General features: G+C 48.4%; 1 protein-coding gene across 1 annotated transcript in view; it reads right to left on the bottom strand.

Moving 5' to 3' along the window:
* Window positions 1-17,247, bottom strand: part of CFAP74 (cilia and flagella associated protein 74) — a 103,519-nt gene that overhangs the window by 33,264 nt on the left and 53,008 nt on the right. Inside the window, exons 12-21 of the mRNA XM_055583793.1 lie at window positions 16,894-16,996; window positions 16,405-16,562; window positions 15,227-15,500; window positions 14,900-14,924; window positions 14,654-14,760; window positions 14,235-14,390; window positions 12,736-12,909; window positions 12,290-12,408; window positions 9,828-9,894; window positions 9,354-9,443 (exon numbers count right to left, since the gene is read on the bottom strand). Coding sequence (XP_055439768.1) covers window positions 9,354-9,443; window positions 9,828-9,894; window positions 12,290-12,408; window positions 12,736-12,909; window positions 14,235-14,390; window positions 14,654-14,760; window positions 14,900-14,924; window positions 15,227-15,500; window positions 16,405-16,562; window positions 16,894-16,996 — 1,273 coding nt within the window. The remainder of the gene's footprint in view (window positions 1-9,353; window positions 9,444-9,827; window positions 9,895-12,289; window positions 12,409-12,735; window positions 12,910-14,234; window positions 14,391-14,653; window positions 14,761-14,899; window positions 14,925-15,226; window positions 15,501-16,404; window positions 16,563-16,893; window positions 16,997-17,247) is intronic.

The following is a 17,247-nucleotide window of genomic DNA, read 5'->3' as shown; positions in this document are numbered from 1 at the left end:
AATCATAAACTTGTGTATTGATCATGACATTGGGGAGCACCTGAGTCCAATTTTTAAAAAATCAAGCCAGCTAAAAAGAAATGAGCTATCAAGCCATAAAAAAACATGGAGGAACCTTAGATGTGTATAGCTACATAAGTGAAAGAAGTCTGTTTGAAAAGTTTTCAAACTGTACAATTCCAACTATACAGCATTCTGGAAAAGGCTAAAAAAATTCAATGGTTGTATATTAATAAAAGATTCACCATAGCAAGAAGATATAACAATTATAATCACTTATGCATCTGGCAGACTATCAAAAGTACATGAAGCAAGAACTGAGGAAATTGAAGGAGAAATATAGCTCTATAATACTCTTCTCATAATGAACAGAACAACCAGAGAGAAGATAAGTAAGGAAATACAGAACTTAAGCAGCACAATAAATCATGTGATCTAACAGATGCATACAGAACACTTCACCCAACAACAACACATATGTTTTTGTCAGGTGCACACAAGACATTTTCCAGGATTGACCATAAGTTAGGCCACAAAAGACTCAACAGACTTTAAAAGAGAGATATCATACAAAGTATCTTCTCTGACCACAACAGGATAAAGCTAAAAATCAAAAACATAAAGAAAACAAGAAAATTCACAAAATTATGGAAATTAAGCAAAAAATCAAAGAAGAAATCACAAGGGAAATTATAAAATAACTAGAGATGAATGAAAACAAAAACACAATACACCAAAACTCATGGGATGCAGTGGAAGGGTCATTGAAGGGGAAATTTATAGCTATAAAAACTGACATTAATAAATAATACAGATCTAAAATAAACAATTTATGTTTACAACTCAAGAAATTAGGAAAAGAACAAACAAAACTCCAAAACTAGCAGACAAAATAAAATAAGGATCAGCGCAGAGATAAAGTAGAGAATAGAAAAATAATAGAGAAAATTAATGAAACCAAAAGTTGGTTATTCAAAAAGATCAACAAAATTGACAAACTTTTGCCTACATGGACTAAGAAAATAAAGACTCAAAGTAGTAAAATCAGAAATGAAAATGGGGACATTAATACTGATTCTGCAGAAGTAAAAAGAATTCTGAGAAAGTACATGGGCTTCCCTTATGGCTCAGCTGGCAAGAATCCACCTGCAATGCGGGACACCTGGGTTTCATCCCTGGGTTTGATCCCTGGGTTGGGAAGATCCCCTCGAGAAGGGAAAGGCTACTCACTCCAGTATTCTGGCCTGGAGAATTCCATGGACTGTACAGTCTATGGGGTCGCAAAGAGTCAGACATGACTGAGCGACTTTCACTTTCATTTCAAGAAAGTACTACCCTTGTACCAACAAACTGGATAACCCAGAATTCCTAGAAACACAAAAACCTTCCAACACTAAACCACAAAGAAATAAGACAATTTGAATAGACCTATAACTAGTAAGAAGACTGGTTCCGCAATAAAACATTTCCTGACAAGGCCCTGACCTGATGATCAAAATGTGCATCGCAGGGTCCCAGGAGGAGGACAGAAAAGGGCTGCGGGAATATTTAAAAAAAACAATGGCCGAAAATGAGGGGCAATCGACAGTAACACAATAATAGTGGGGGACTTTAACATCCCACTTACACCAAAGGACAGATCATCAAAACAGAGAATCAATAAGGAAACACAAACCTCAAATGAAACATTAGTTCAAGAGGACCTAATTGATATATTCAGGACTTTCCATCCAAATGCAGAAGAATACACTCTCAAGTGCACATGGAACCAGGATAGACCACATCTTGGGCCACAAATCAAGACTCAGTGAATTTAAGAAAACTGAAATTGTTACCAAGTATTTTCTCTGATCACAATTCTGTAAGACTAGATATCAACTACAGGAAAAAAAAACTGCAAAAAACAAACTCATGGAGATTAAACAATACATTACTAAATAACAAAGAGGTTACTGAAGAAATAAGAAGGGAAATCAAGATTCCTAGAAACAAATGACAATGAAAACACAAGGACCCAAAATCTATGGGATTCAGCAAAAGCAGCTCTAAGAGGGAAGTTTACAGCAGTACGATCCTACCTCAAGAAACAAGAAAAGCATCAAATAGACAACCTAACTCTACATCTATAGCAGCTGGAAAAAGAAGAACAAAAAACCCCAATGTCAGCTGCTGCTGCTGCTAAGTCACTTCAGTCGTGTCCGACTCTGTACGACTCCATAGACGGTAGCCCACCAGGCTCCCCGTCCCTGGGATTCTCCAGGCAAGAACACTGGAGTGGCTTGCCATTTCCTTCTCCAATGCATGAAATTGAAAAGTGAAAGTGAAGTCGCCCAGTCGTGTCCGACTCTTCGCAACCCCATGGACTACAGCCCATCAGGCTCCTCCGTCCATGGGATTTTCCAGGAAGAGTACTGGAGTAGGGTGCCATCGCCTTCTCCAATGTCAGCAGAAGGAAATAAATCATAAATTTCAGAGCAGAAATAAAGGAAAAAGAAATGAAGGAAATACTAGCAAAGATTAATAAAACTAAAATCTGGTTCTTTGAGAAGATAAACAAAATTGACAAACCACTAGCCAGACGCATCAAGAAAAAAGAGGGAGAAAAGTCAAATCAACAAAATTAGAAATGAAAAAGGAGAGGTTAAAACATATAACACAGAATACAAAGGATCATAAAAGAATATTATGAGCAACTGTATACTAACAAAATGGACAACCTAGAAGAAATGCACAGATCATTAGAAAAGTTCAACCTCCCAAGACTGAACCAGGAAGAAATAAAAATTATGAACAACCCAATTACAAACACTGAAATCCAAACAGTGATTAAAAATCCCAAAAACAAAAGCACAGGACCAGATGACTTCACAGGGGACATCTGTAAAACATTTAGAGAAGAGCTAATGCCTATTTTTCTGAAACTCTTCCAAATAACTGCAGAGGATGGAACACTTCCAAACTCATTCTATGAGGCCCCCATCACCCTGATACCAAAACCAGGCAAAGACAACACAAAAAAAGAAAATTATAGGCAAATATTACTGATGAATATAGATGCAAAAATCCCCAACAAAATTTTAGCAAACATAATTTGACAACATGCTAAAAAGCTCATACACCATGATCAAGTCAGGTTTATTCCAGGGATGCAAGGATTCTTCAATATACACAAATCAATCAATGCAATACACCATATTAACAAACTGAAATATATAAACCATATGATCATCTCAATAGATGCAGAAAAAGCCTTTGACAAAATTCAGCACCCATTTATGGTAAAAAACGCTTCAAAAAATGGGCATAGAAGGAACCTCAACGTAGTAAAGGCCATATATGATAAGCCCAAAGCAAACATTATTTCCAATGGTAAAAAACTAAAAGCATTCCCTCCAAGATCAGGAACAAGACAAGGGTGTCCACTCTCACCACTATTATTCAACATAGTTTTGGAAGTTCTAGCTATGACAATTAGAGAAGAAAAAGAAATAAAAAGAATCCAGATCAGAAATGAAGAAGTAAAACTCTCATTGTTTGCAGATGACATGATACTATACATAGAAAACCCAAAAGAAACTATAAGAAAATTACTAGTGAATTCAGCAAAGTCACAGAATACAAGGTCAATACACAGAAATCACTTGTATTCCTATACACTAACAATGAAAAATCAGAAAGAGAACTTGAGGAATCAATCCCATTCACCACTGCAACAAAAAGAATAAAATTTCTAGGAATAAACCTACCTAAGGAGACAAAAGAACTGTATATGGAAAAGTATAAGACACTGATGAAGGAAATCAAAGATGACATAAACAGATGGAGAGATAGTCCAAGTTCCTGGGTAGGAAGAATCAATATTGTGAAAATGACTATACTACCAGATGCAATCTACAGATTCAATGTGATCCCTATCAAATTACCAATGGCATTTTTCACAGAACTAGAACAAAAATTTTCACAATTCATATGGAAACACAAAAGATCCTGAATAGCCAAAGCAGTCTTGAGAAAGAAGAATGGAGCTGGAGGAATCAACCTTCCTGACTTCAGATTATACTACAAAGCTACAGTCATCAAGACAGTATGGTACTGGCACAAAAACAGAAATATAGACCAATGGAACAAGATAGAAAGCTCAGAAATAAACCCATGCACCTATGGGTGCCTTATTTTTGACAAAGGAGGCAAGAATATACAATGGGGCAAAGACAGCCTCTTCAATAAGTGGTGCTGGGGAAACTGGACAGCTACATGTAAAACAATGAAATTAGGACATTTCCTAACACCACACACAAAGATAAACTCAAAATGGATTAAAGACCTAAATGTAAGACCAGAAACTATAAAACTCTTAGAGGAAAACATAGGCAGAACACTTGCTGACACAAATCAAAGCAAGATCCTCTATGACCCACCTCCTAGATTAATGGAAATAAAAACAAAGGTAAACAAGTGGGGCCTGATTAAACTTAAAAGCTTTTGCACAGCAAAGAAAACTAAAAGCAAGGTGAAAAGACAACCCTCAGAATGGGAGAAGGTAACAGCAAATGAAACAACTGAAAAAGGATTAGTTTCCAAAATATACAAGCAACTCATACAACTCAATACCAGAAAAACAAACAATCCAATCAAAAAGTGGGAAAAAGACCTAAACAGACATTTCTTCAAAGAAGACATACAGGTGGCTAACAAACACATGAAAAGATGCTTAACATTGCTTATTATGAGAGAAACGCAAATCAAAACTACAATGAGATATCACTCCACACTGGTGAGAATGGCCATCATCAAAAAGTCTGCAAACAATAAATGCTGGAGAGGGTGTGGAGAAAAACGAATCCTCTTGCACTGTTGGTAGGAATGTAAATCGATACAGCCACTATGGAAGACGGTATGGAGATTCCTTAAAAAACTAGGAATAAAACCACCATATGACCCAGCAATCCCACTCCTAGGCATATACCCTGAGGAAACCAAAATTGAAAAAGACACATGTATCCCAATGTTCACTGCAGCACTATTTACAATAGCTAGAACATGGAAGCAACCTAGATGTCCAGTGACAGATGAATGGATAAAGCAGCTGTGGTATTCCATATATACAATGTGATGCTACTCAGCCATAAAAAGGAACGCATTTGAGTCAGTTCTAATGAGGTGGACAGACCCAGAGCCAGAGTGAAATGAGTCAGAAAGAGAAATATAAATATCATATACTGACACATACATATGGAATCTAAAAAGATGGTACTGATGAATTTATTTTCAGGACAGCAATGGAGAAACAGACATATGAAATTTACAATACCATATGTAAAATAGATAGCCAATGGGAACTTGCTGTGTGACTCAGGGAACTCAAACAGGGGCTCTGTGACAGGCTGAAGGGTGGGATGGGGCCAGATGGGAGGGAGGTTCGGGAAGGAGAGGACATGGGTGTACCTATGGCTGACTCTTGTTGATGTATGACAGAAAAACCACAAGATTCTGAAAGGCAATTATCCTTCAATTAAAAAAATTTAAAAAAAAGTGGTTGAAAGCTCCCCACCTTCAATGAAAGACATGATTACAAACACCCAAGAAGTTCAATAACCTCCAAGGAGGATGAACTCAAAGAGACTCGTGCTGAGACACCTTGTAATCAGACCGTTAAAGGCCAGAGAAAAAGTGAGAACCTTGAAAGGAGGAGGAGAGAAATGATGTGTCACACACAAGGGAGCCTCAGTAAGATCAGGGTAGATTTCTCAACAAACACCTTGGAGGAGAGAGGGCCAGGAGCCGATCTGCTCCAGGAAGAAAAATGTCAGTCGAGAATCCTAAATTTTCAAGAGTGTCCTTCAGGGGCTTCCCTGGTGGCTCAGTTGTAAAGAATCGCCTGTCAATGCAGGAGACAAGGGTTCAATGCCTGGTCCAGGAAGATCCCACATGCCACGGAGGAACTCAGCCCATGCACCACGACTACTGAGCCGGTGCTCTAGAGCTGCAACTGCTGAGCCCATGTGCCACAACCACTGAAGCGTGCACTCCTAGAGCCCACGCTCCACAACAAGAGAAACCGCCACAAAAATAAGCCTGAGCGTCACAACCAACAGTAGCCCCCATTTACTGTAACTAGAGGAAAAAAGCCTGCAGAGCAACGAAGACCCAGCATAGGCAAAGATAATTAAATAAATAAAATCATTAAAAACAACAACAACAACAACAAAACTGTCCTTCAAAAGACAGGCCCAGATGGACAAGAGCTGCAGGAGTTCTGCCTGCAGGAAGTGCCCCAGCTAGTCGCGCAGGCGAGAGGAAAGGACCCCAGAGGGTAACCCCAGGCTCTGGAAAGGAAGACACACAGTGCTGGTGTCAAAGTCATGATGGTTTGTAACAGCAATTTTAGTTTCCTACATGATTTAAGATGCTAACATAGTCTTTTAAAATGCATTTTTTAGCCTAAAAGCTGGTGTTATTGTACCTTTGGTTTATAACTCCACATTTTGTTTTCTGTAGAACTAAGAAACTGATGTATCTACCAATTTCTGTTTATGTTACTGGACACGCAAGTAGTACAAGTAATTTTGTGACATCAACAACTGAACCGAGTGGGACAACGCTATAAAGGAGTGGAGCTTTCATGAGCTGTTAATGTCAGGCTGATACAAACCCAGATAGGATAGTTGTGACTTTAGGATGCTAAATGTAATCCCACCACAAAGAAGATACACAGAAGGGGATGAAAAAGGAATTTGAGCATTTCACAACGTAAGGTCAGTTAAACATAAAGATGACAACGCTGCAGGAGATGAGGGACAAAAGAACTTACAGGGCATGAAAACAAATAGCAAAACGCCAGGGGCAGAGCCCCCGCAGCACTGAGCCTCAGAAGCTCTGACACAGACTGCAGCACAGACTGACCTGGAGGGCACTGCACTCCGTGAAAGAAGCTGTTCATAAGAGGAGACGTGCCCTGTGATCCCACTTACATAAGGTACTTAAAGTCATCAGGTTCACAGAGACAGAAAGGAGAATGGAGGGTGCCAGGGGCTGGGGGAGGGTGGGGAGCGAGCATTTAATAAGGAGAGCTCTAGTTTTGCAAGATGAAGACTCTGAGATAGACGGTGGTGAGGGCTCAGAGCGCTGTGAACGTATGGAATACCCCTGGGCTGTGCACTCACAGCCACTTAAGATGGTATACCTATGCCGTGTGCGGTGCTGCTGGTGGTGCAGGCCCTGAGCCGTGTCCAGCTCATGCGACCATGGACGATAGCCTGCCAGGCTCCTCCGTCCATGGGATTTCCTACACATGCCATGTCTAGGTATGTATTTTACTAGAGTTAAAGCCTGAAAGAAAAGAGACTTAAGAGCTTAATAATCAAATGCAATATGTGAGCTTGATTGTATCTCAGCTCAAAAAACCACAGTTATAGAAGGTGGTCTGGGGACAACTCAGTACATTTGAATATGGACTGGGTGGGAGGTGGTGACTAGGAATGTGGTTAATTGTATTTGAGATGCTGATGTTTTATAAGGATGGGTATTGAGCAATAGGAAATTGCTGATTCATTCCGAAGTGGGCCAGGTAAGCAGACAGATAGACAGAAGAAGTGGCAAATGTTGACAGTGACTGGATTCAGGAAGTGATTATATGGATATTCTTTCTGCTTTTCATTAATACGAAAATTTTCTTAATTAAAAGAAAATATCAATTCCATGTAACAAAGGAGATTACAAACAAAATGAAAAAGCAGCTCATGGAATGGAAGAAAATCATTACAAATCACATTGATAAGAAGTTGATATCCAAAATATGTAAAGAATTCACACAACTGAATAGCAAAAACACAAACCAACCCAAACAATATGATTTAAAAATAGACAGAGGAATTGAATAGATATTTTCCCAAACAAGACATACAAATGGCCAACATGCACACGAAATGTCCTCATGAAAGTATCACTGATCATCAGGGAAATGCAAATCAAAACCACAGCTCCCTGTTGTCTTGTATCGTTAGAACATTGTTGCTGTTTAATTGCTGAGTTGTGTCTGACTCTTTGCAACCCCAAGGACTGTACCCTGCCAGGCTTCTCTGTCCATGGGATTTCCCAGGCAAGAATACTGCAGTGGGTTGCCACTTCCTTCTCCAGGGGATCTTCCCAACCCAGGGATTGACCCTGCATCTCCATGTCTCCTGCATTAGCAGGCAGATTCTTTACCACTGAACCACCAGGGAAGCCATACCATTAGAATGCTGCTGCTGCTGCTAAGTCACATCAGTCATGTCCGACTCTGTGCAACCCCATAGACGGCAGCCCACCAGGTTCCCGCCCCCGGGATTCGCCAGGCAAGAATACTGGAGTGGGTTGCCATTTCCTTCTCCAATGCATGAAAGTGGAAAGTGAAAGGGATGTTGCTCAGTCATGTCCAACTCTTAGAGACCCCATGGACTGCAGCCTACCAGGCTCCTCCGTCCATGAGATTTCCCAAGCAAGAGTACCAGAGTGGGTTGCCATTGCCTTCTCCGTACCATTAGAATAGCTATTATCAAAAAGAAATAAGTAATAAGTGCTGGCAAGGATGTGGAGAAAAAGGAACCTCATGCACTGCTGGTAGGAATATAAACTGGTGATGCCACTGTGGAGAACAGTATGGAGACTCCTCAAATAATTATAAAGAGAATTACAATATGACCCAGTGATCCCAGTTCTGGGTATTTGTCCAAATGAATGAAACCACTATCATCAGAAGAGTTGTCTGCATGCTCATATTCACTGTAGCACTATTTACAAAAGCCAAGACGTGAAAGCAACCTAAGTGTCAGGTCCATCGACAAATAGATGGATAAAGAAATTGCGGTGGATATAAAATGGAATATTATTCAGCCATAAAAAGGAAACCTTGCCATTTGGAACAATGTGAATGGCATTATGACACATGAAATAAGTCAGGTAGAAAAGATGGGTACTGTATGATTACACTTATGGTGGAATCTGAAAAAAAAATGGAGCTCACAGATACGAGAAAATAAACCAAACAGATGTGGTTTCAGGTGGGGGTGGGGTGGTAGAATGGGTAGAGGGATCAGAAGGCACGAACTCCAGTTACAAGCTCTGGGGATGTGAAAGCTGCATGGTGACTATAATTTACAAAAGAAACCCATCAGGTGACACCACAGAGCTTCTGGGAGGAGCAGGTATCCTGAGACGAGCCCGAGGGTCTCCTCTGACCCAGGGGTCCTGCAAGCTGGATGCCTCCCTGCGCAGACTCTCTGGAAGTTTGCAGCATGGGCATGGGTACCCACCTCCCCAGACATCAGCCTCAGACCCGCCTCCCCCCACACCCCCGATGCTCAGCACAAACTCACAGAGCATTTCTTTGTTGAACATTTCAGTGGAACAGAAAATCCGCCTGTCTGAGCCAGAAACGAGACACTTCCTTCCAGATCTTTGTTTATCTAAAAAATAAAACCCCCGACCACCCACACATTTGCAGCTTCCATGTGACACGTGCTATCTGGACAACCCACCCACTGCTGCCTAAGGGAGGGGCCTGCAGCCCATCCCACTGGACCCGCGGGCATCAGCAGTCACACTTGCCACCCAGGGATGCAGAAGGGCCTCCGTGTCACCTTGTCTGAGCTGAAGAAGAGTCTCCAGCATGTTTTGGAAATTAGCCAAGCGGAGGCCACATGCCACTCCCTCTGCATTGCAGTGTGTCCTTCCTCCATCACAACATCCTGTGGAGCCTGGGGCAGCGGAGACCCCAATTCCACCCACCACCCTCTCGAGATAGTAGAAAACCCCCTTTTCCACAGCTTGGTTTTTGGACTGACACTCACCATGGGCTTGAAGGTGACAAGCACTTCGCAGGACATGCCGGCTGATAGTGGGCCCGGGGGGTCAAAGCTGCGGGAACAACAACAGAGCAGGGCTGAGCCTCCTGCCGTGTCCCCAGATGGGCTGGAGCCATTGTCCCAGACAGCCAGTGCCTGGGCAGGCCATTGAAACCTCCTTCTCACCCTGTCCTGGGGGCTGAGCCTCTGCTGCCTCCCTGGGGCTCAGTCCACAGGAGATACTCCAGGGACATCTGAGTGTCAGTTGTGTGAGTGAAGGAGCAGAGGGAGAGAGGAGGGAGGGAAATGGGGAAAGGAGGGGAGGGGGAGGGGAAAGGGAAGGAGGGTGGGAAGGAGGGGCTGGTCCCAGAGGGTACAGATGCTATGGGGTGAGCAGCGGTCATGGTTCCCTGGGGGCATGAGCCAGGCCTGGAACCAAGGGTCTAGGACTTTGGTTTCAAGGTGATGGGCTGTGAGCTAGGCAGGGAGCTGGGACTGAAGGTGGTACATTCAACTGGAGCCATCTGAGCCCCACTTCAAGTAAAAGGATCAGGAAAACAGCCTCACATTCCCAGTGTTCTGGAAGGACTTTGAATTTGTCTGAAAAAAAAAGGAGCCCCCCACAAAATTGCTAACATGAAACACGAGGTCCATTTTCACAAGGTTGGATTTTACCTCTTGTACTTTGCTTAGAAAACACAAGCAAAAACTTAATATTAAAATCTGTCTCTGGCTGGCAGCGTCCCAGGGGCTCAAGGCAGAAGTAGACCCGAGCTCCTCGTGTTGGGAGGGAAGTGGTGTTAGACAAACAGAGTCCCAAATGGCATCTCACCAGTGGATGGGTCAAAACCCAGACCTGAAAGCTGTGCACAAACCGACAGGGACACGGCAAGGGGCAGGGCCAGACCCCAGGACCTCAGGTGGCAGAATTACTGAAGGGAGACTTTTATAGACGTGAGAAAAGAACCAGAAATATCAGCTGATCTGAAAGACAGCTTGGGACCTTCAGAAATGAGGAATATGGCAACTGGAATTAGAAATGAAATTAGTAATTTCAACAGCCGATTAGATACCATAAAAGAGAGAAGTGAATGGAGGGACAGACCCCAGAAACTTGCTCAGAGAGATGACGGCAAAGGCCGGGGGGTGGTGTGCGGTGTGATACAGGGGTCAGGAAGCGTGGGGGTGCAGAGCAGACAGGTTTCAAGTCGAGCACAGAGGGCCGGTCCGTGAGGATGGATGGGGACAGTGTGTGAAGGGCCAGGGAGGAGGGATGTCCACAGTTGTTGGCAGAGCCTGACCAGGAAGCACAGGGAGTTCTAAAACGGCTCTAGGAGACAGCGATCCACAGCAGACATGGTGGTGGACATGCTGGACCCCAAGGGCCCGGCAACCTCATGGTGATCAGAGGAGGCTGGATAACCTATGAAGACAGGGGACTGGCCGGAAAGCCGACCTCCAACGGCAACAGCATAAGCCAAGCAGACAGGGAGGAATATCCTCATGGTGTTGAGAGAAAAAGCTGCCCATAAAACATTCCTGATCCAGGCTGGGGAGGGTGACTTGGGGTGGCCAAGGTGATGTGACCAAACGACTGTGCACCTCCGCCCACTCCTCCAGAAACCACAGATCCACAGGGAGAACCAGCCACACGGAAAGCCCCGCTGTCAGCACGCCCGACAGTGGAGGACACGCAGGTGATAAACGTGGAACAAGGGAAGACAGAAAAGGGAGTGAAGATCCTGCATCTGGCTCACAAGCTGCACAGAACGGACAGTGAGTCCAATGGGGAGACTGACCAGAGCCCCGGCCAGCAGCACAGCCCTGGAAGGCACCGCGGGCAGCGGACAGGGCCTCGGAGGCTGCAGCACTCACAGCAGGAGCCACGCACACCTGGGTACTTACAGCCCCAGGGACCTCCCCATTGACGATGAGGAGGAGCGGCAGAAGCCAGGAAGGGGAGGAGAAAAAACCCTTAACGAAGAAGTCAAAACGCTTAAAGAGCAGAAGAGAAATGGGCCCTGCAGAGAGACACAGTAACGGTCGTTATGAGGGAAATGAGGGAAAACAAAATAAGAAGGAAGAGAGGATTCCAGGGACCAGAAGGGATCACAGACGAGAGAATCTGGCTCAGGCATCAGCAGGGTCTCAAGAGAAGAAACCTGAAACTCTGGAGCAGACTGAAAATTTAAAGAGTTCAAGTACACAGTCCTGAAATAAAAAGATGGCTTTTCTCTTTACTTTGAGGAGGCACAAGGTCCCACAGGGAGCTCTCACTCAGAGCCATTGACCTCAAAACACAGAGGAGGAAATGTCAAGCCATTCATCAGGGAAAATGGGGCTGGCCTGAGGACGGGGGCCGAGACACTTCAGAAAATGCCCGCGGGCCCCAAGTGTGGTTCAAACCAAGAGGCTCTGGGAGCAGCTGCAGGGACTAAGGCCCGGCCCATGGCCACCCCACTGCCTACTCCACGTGGATGAAGTCCTGCAGGCTCTCGTCCACGCCCACCAGCTTGCAGTAGTTAATCGTGTAGGTGGCATTGATCAGCGTGATCTTCTTCTTGTACACTTTGCCCACATCAAAGTCCTAGGTAAAGCGAGGGAAAAGTTAATACTCAAAGCTCTCTGGTGGCTGCTTCTCGGCACCTGACAGCCATGCCTGGGAGACCAGGACGTCTCCCTGGTCTCCCAGGACCTCCGCCTTGGGCAGGAAGCGGGTGCCTGGGGACCAGCGGGTGTGGGTCCCCCAGCAAAGGGTTGGGTGGTGCCTGGCTCCTCCAGGGGGACTGGGAAGTTGTGACGTCCCAGCCTCCCTAGGACCAGTGCCCTCCTGGGCCGGTGCCTGAGCCCTTCCATGGGACCCTGTCACCCTCAGTCCCAGGTGAGGACACTGGTACCGGGACCCTGGGCTCACCTTGAAGTGGATGAACTTGGGCTTGCTGTTGAAGGGGCACCCTCTGAACTCACGCCCTGATGCCACCTGTTTGTGGATCACCCCACTGCGTAGTCGTTGCATTGTCCGCGCCAGGATGTCCTTGTCCATCTTTGTTCCACCCACCGGCTTCTGGTCCACATCCTCCTTGGATACCTGGGGATTGACAGGGCCATCTGGAAAGCCTGGCCAGGCCTCCCTGAGGGCAGCTGGGGAGTGAGGGACACGAACAGCCAGGATCACTGAGGCCGCATGGGGCGGAGAGGGAGCCACGTGGGGAGGGGGGCATGCAATATCCAAGGTGGGGCACCAGCAAGGTGGTGGGGGTGGGGGACAAGAGGCTGAGCAGAGCCATCCACGACCTAGAGGATTTCTGGAAAATAATGGCAGAGGGGGGGTTTCTAGATTTTTTGTTGTTCAGTTGCTCAGTCGTGTCCCACTCTTTGCGACCTCGTGGACTATAGCACGCCAGGCTTCCCTGTCCTTCACCATCTTCCAGAGTTTGCTCAAACTCATGTTCATTGCCATCCAAGTATCTCATCCTCTGTTGTCCTCTTCTTCTCCTGCCCTCTATCTTTCCCAGCATCAGGGTCTTTTCCAATGAGTCAGCTCTTCACATCAACTGGCCAAAGTATTGGAGCTTCAGCATCAGTCCTTCCAATGAATATTCAGGGTTGATTTCCTTTAGGACGGACCAGTTTGATCTCCTTGCAGTCCAGGGACTCTCAAGAGTCTTTTCTACTACTACAGTTTGAAAGTATTTTAAAATCAGGCCAAGAAAAAGTTTTTGAAAATTTCTACAGGAAGCAACATTTTTTCAAGTGGCACAAAGGTGCAGCCCTGACAGTCTCAGTGACTTAGAGAGGGAGTCTCTGGGGGCCTGTCTCTGGTGCCGGGGCCAACCCAGGGACTGGCACCCTCCTGCCCTTGCACTCTGGGGTGGAAGCTGGCCTGCTGACTGGTGACCCCTGTGCAGTGACCCCAAGCCTGAGTGGGGTAGTGCCCAGCTCCAGCCCAGTCAGTCAGGCCTCCTCAGAACCAGCAGAACCAAATGGCTTGACCCTCAAAATGATGGGAATGAGTTTGCCCACAGATAGAGGTGACGCCCTCCCGGGTGGCCAGAAACAAAGCTGGGGCCAGCATCCTGCCACGTGCACTGGACACTTGCCAACTCCGTGGCTCACAGAGCTATGCCTGCTGGGATGACCACTGCCCTGACAGAAGGCTGTCAAAGGAAGTGTGAGCAGGCCTTCCAGCCATAGGCTTCCCAGTGGTAAGTGCAGGAATCAGGGCTCACTCCCCCACCCTGAGCCCCAGCCTGCACCTGCTGTGTGTGGCCCCTGCCGGCCTGTGTGCTATGGGGCAGGGAGGCAGTCAGGAGAAGCCGCAGAGCAGCACCCATGAGCGAGGCCCCAGCGGTCATCAGGACGGGGTGGGGGTGGGTGGGGGAGACGGGGCTGTGTCTGTGTCTGAGGAGCTACCTGGAAAGGCTTGTAGTCCTCATTCCAGAGCCCGGGGATCTCCGGCCAAGCCAGTGTGTCCTCCCCGCCGAGGCTCCCGTCCCCCTGGACAGACTCACTGGAGATGGCCGTCAGCAATGGAGAGGACTGGCAGAATCTGGACCTGGTCTCCTGGAGCTGGGGGAGAAAGACACGGCTCATTCTAGAAAAGAGAACATGCTGACAGGAGGAGGACCCCCCAGGCCCCTAGGCCCCCCCCACATAGATGGGAAGGAGGACCCCGGGACCTCAGGCCCCACTCTGCATCAGAGACCAGAGCACACATCGTTTGTCACTTCCATTTAAAGTACAAGTGTCTACACATCATGAAAGCCTTTCTCCAGGGCCCACATATGTGCTGGAATCCCCTTCACAGACCTTTATCTGCTCTTGGGCTGGACCTGGCCTCTGTCCAGGGACATCAGGCTGGAATAGGGATAAGGGTGGAGACTGACGTTGCTGCAGGTGAGAGAAAGGCCCCCCGCGGAGAAGAGCAGGAGCACTCTGGCTGGTGAGACAATAGGGAGGAGGCAGCAGGAGGTGCAGGTGGGCGCTGCCCAGGACAGGAGGGTGGAGAGGGGCACTGAGAGGAGTGGAGACCCTGGGGGGCAACATGCAATGAAGCCTGGGGGCCCAGCCGGCAGCACCCTTGTTAGAGCCAGTGAGCTGGGCCTTCAGGTTGGGGATGCACAGGGCAGAAGTGGAAGGGCCACCTGGGCTCAGGACAGGGTCCCAAGATCCCTGTCCCACATCTTCAGGCACAGTAAGCAGGTCACCAAAACGATGCACATGTACGGCGGCCCGAGACAATCTTGTTTAGGGTACGGGTGGCTGTGGGGTCTGCCTCTCAGTGGGTGAGGCACCAGAGACCGGGGAGGCTGCCACCGGCCTGCCTTGGGAGGGAGCCTCGAGGCCATCCATGGCCCTGGTGGTGGGGGTGGGGCATCAGACGCAAGCACCGGGAGGAGAGGTACTGGGGCCAGGCGCTCTCCGTGGTGCTGATCTTGGCTGGCAGGCACGGTCCTGTGCCCCCAGGGCATCCTCACCAGGGGACAGCAGAGCGGGGCCTCTGTGCTCTGCCCATCGCAGAAGGTGGCCACGTAGCTCCAGGTCTGGTCCCTCAGGCTCCGCTGGCCTGCGGGTCTGGGGGGCTCGGGCCGTGCCCTCCTCCGGTCCTCCATGGCCTCTTCCTTCAAGAGCCGACTCACGATCTCCTGCTTCCTGCGCTTCTGCTCCTCCTCGAAGGCGCTGCAGGGAATGCTGTCTGGGCCGAGAGCCAGACGCCCCCGACCCGAGAGGCTGGGCCCACTGGGCTCCAGGGGAGCAGATGAGGAGGCCCAAGGGCGGCCGGGCCAGAGACCCGGGGCGCCAACCTTGGGCTCTCGTGTCCCTGCTCTCCTAGTCCCCAGGCTTCTGGGGCCCGGCTGAGGCTCAGACCAGGGCAGCCTTGGGTGGGAGGGTGCTGCTCCCCACTTGTCCCTCCCACGTGCCAGGACTGAGAGCCTCAGATGCCAAGGAGCTTCTTCCCAACCCTGGGACCCCTGCAGGTGGGGCAATGGTATGACTAGGGGACACTCCCTAGCAGCAGGACCAGGAAGCCACAGCTGTGCAGATGCTAACAGTGACCACGACGGGTGGGGCTAGGAAGCCAGGGGAGGGGGGGGGAAGGGACAGGCCTCCAGCAGGGAGAGGAGACACAGAGCCTAGTGTGCAACGCTGGGCTAGGTGGGAGAGCTGTGAACTCGCTCTAGCATCTTGGGAAGCCCTCCAGAGGACCCTTTTCTCTCAGGGTGGGTGCAGCCTAGGACCTGTGAATGGGGACCTTGAAGGCCCAGGGGTTCTGGGGGATGACGGGGTGCAGCATGGACTGAGGCACCACTGAGCACCTGAGACCAGAAAGTGAGCCCAGGCTACCCTTGCCTTCTGGGAGGGAGGAGAGGGCTAGTAGGGGGCTGGGCATGCAGAGACAAAGGAGTGAGCCACTAGACATAGGGGCATGCCTGGTGGCAGAGTCAGGAGAGGCTGTGCTCTGAGGCCCAGGAGAGGTACCTCGCATGGGGTGGGGGTGGAGGGGAGACGCAGGGTGAGAGGCAGCCTCACTAGCTGTGGCAGACGTGCCCCCACTACCCTGGGGTGCTCCCAGCATTCTCACCGGTTCTGGGCCTCCAACTCCTGGCGCCGGCGCTGATGGCACAGGTGCTTAAAGGCGTCCCCACCTTGGGCCAGAATTGCCTTCTTCTCGGCCTGGGCCTTCTGTTCTGCCAACTCTGTCTTGGCTTGGCCCCATGCTTGAAATTTCCGGAGCGTTTCCTTGGGAAAGGAGAACATGGAGGCTCCAGCATCTGCAGGTGTATGCAGGCACACTGGAGCTTTCTATGCAGTGGGTGATCTCACACTGTACCAGAGACACAGGTGGTGAGGACGTCATCACCACTCCCCATGCACTCCCAGCTGCCTCTCCTGAAAATCCTCCAGGGCTTCCCTTGCAGATCCCTTCCCACATCCCTGGCCTAACTGACCCCCAGGCCCCACTTTCCCCAGGAAGGCCTGGGATGCCAGCACACGGTGTGCTGAGCCTGAGAGGCTGTCCAAGGGCAGGCAGGTGCACGCGGTCCTGCCTGGATCCCGGAAGGGCTCCTACCCGGTTGGCGGAGATACTGTTCTTCAGGGCCAGCACCGCGTCCATGCGCCTGCGCATGTGCTCTCGGGTCTCCAGCTCCTCCTTCTGCTCCTGCTCACGGATCCTGAAGGGAGGGCCTGGTCACCACTTGAGCAACCTCAGGGCTGGGAGGAGCCCCAAGGAAACAGCCAAGTGCAAGCGAGAAGAGAGCTGGGCTGCACATGAGCCGCGAGAAAATGGTGAGATCAATTTCTCTAGATCAGCCCTTGTCTGAAAGCAGCAGCTGTCAGCTCAAAACTGAAAGCACCGATGACATGAGGGTTCAATGATAAAATCAGAGAATTTCAACATAAAGGCAAGTGACCCACTTTCTCA

This window comes from Bubalus kerabau, chromosome 5 (assembly GCF_029407905.1).
Source record: "Bubalus kerabau isolate K-KA32 ecotype Philippines breed swamp buffalo chromosome 5, PCC_UOA_SB_1v2, whole genome shotgun sequence".
NCBI classification, from domain to species: Eukaryota; Metazoa; Chordata; class Mammalia; order Artiodactyla; family Bovidae; genus Bubalus; species Bubalus kerabau.
The sequence above is the reverse complement of the archived record's forward strand: the minus strand, read 5'-3'. Positions and strand labels throughout refer to the sequence as shown.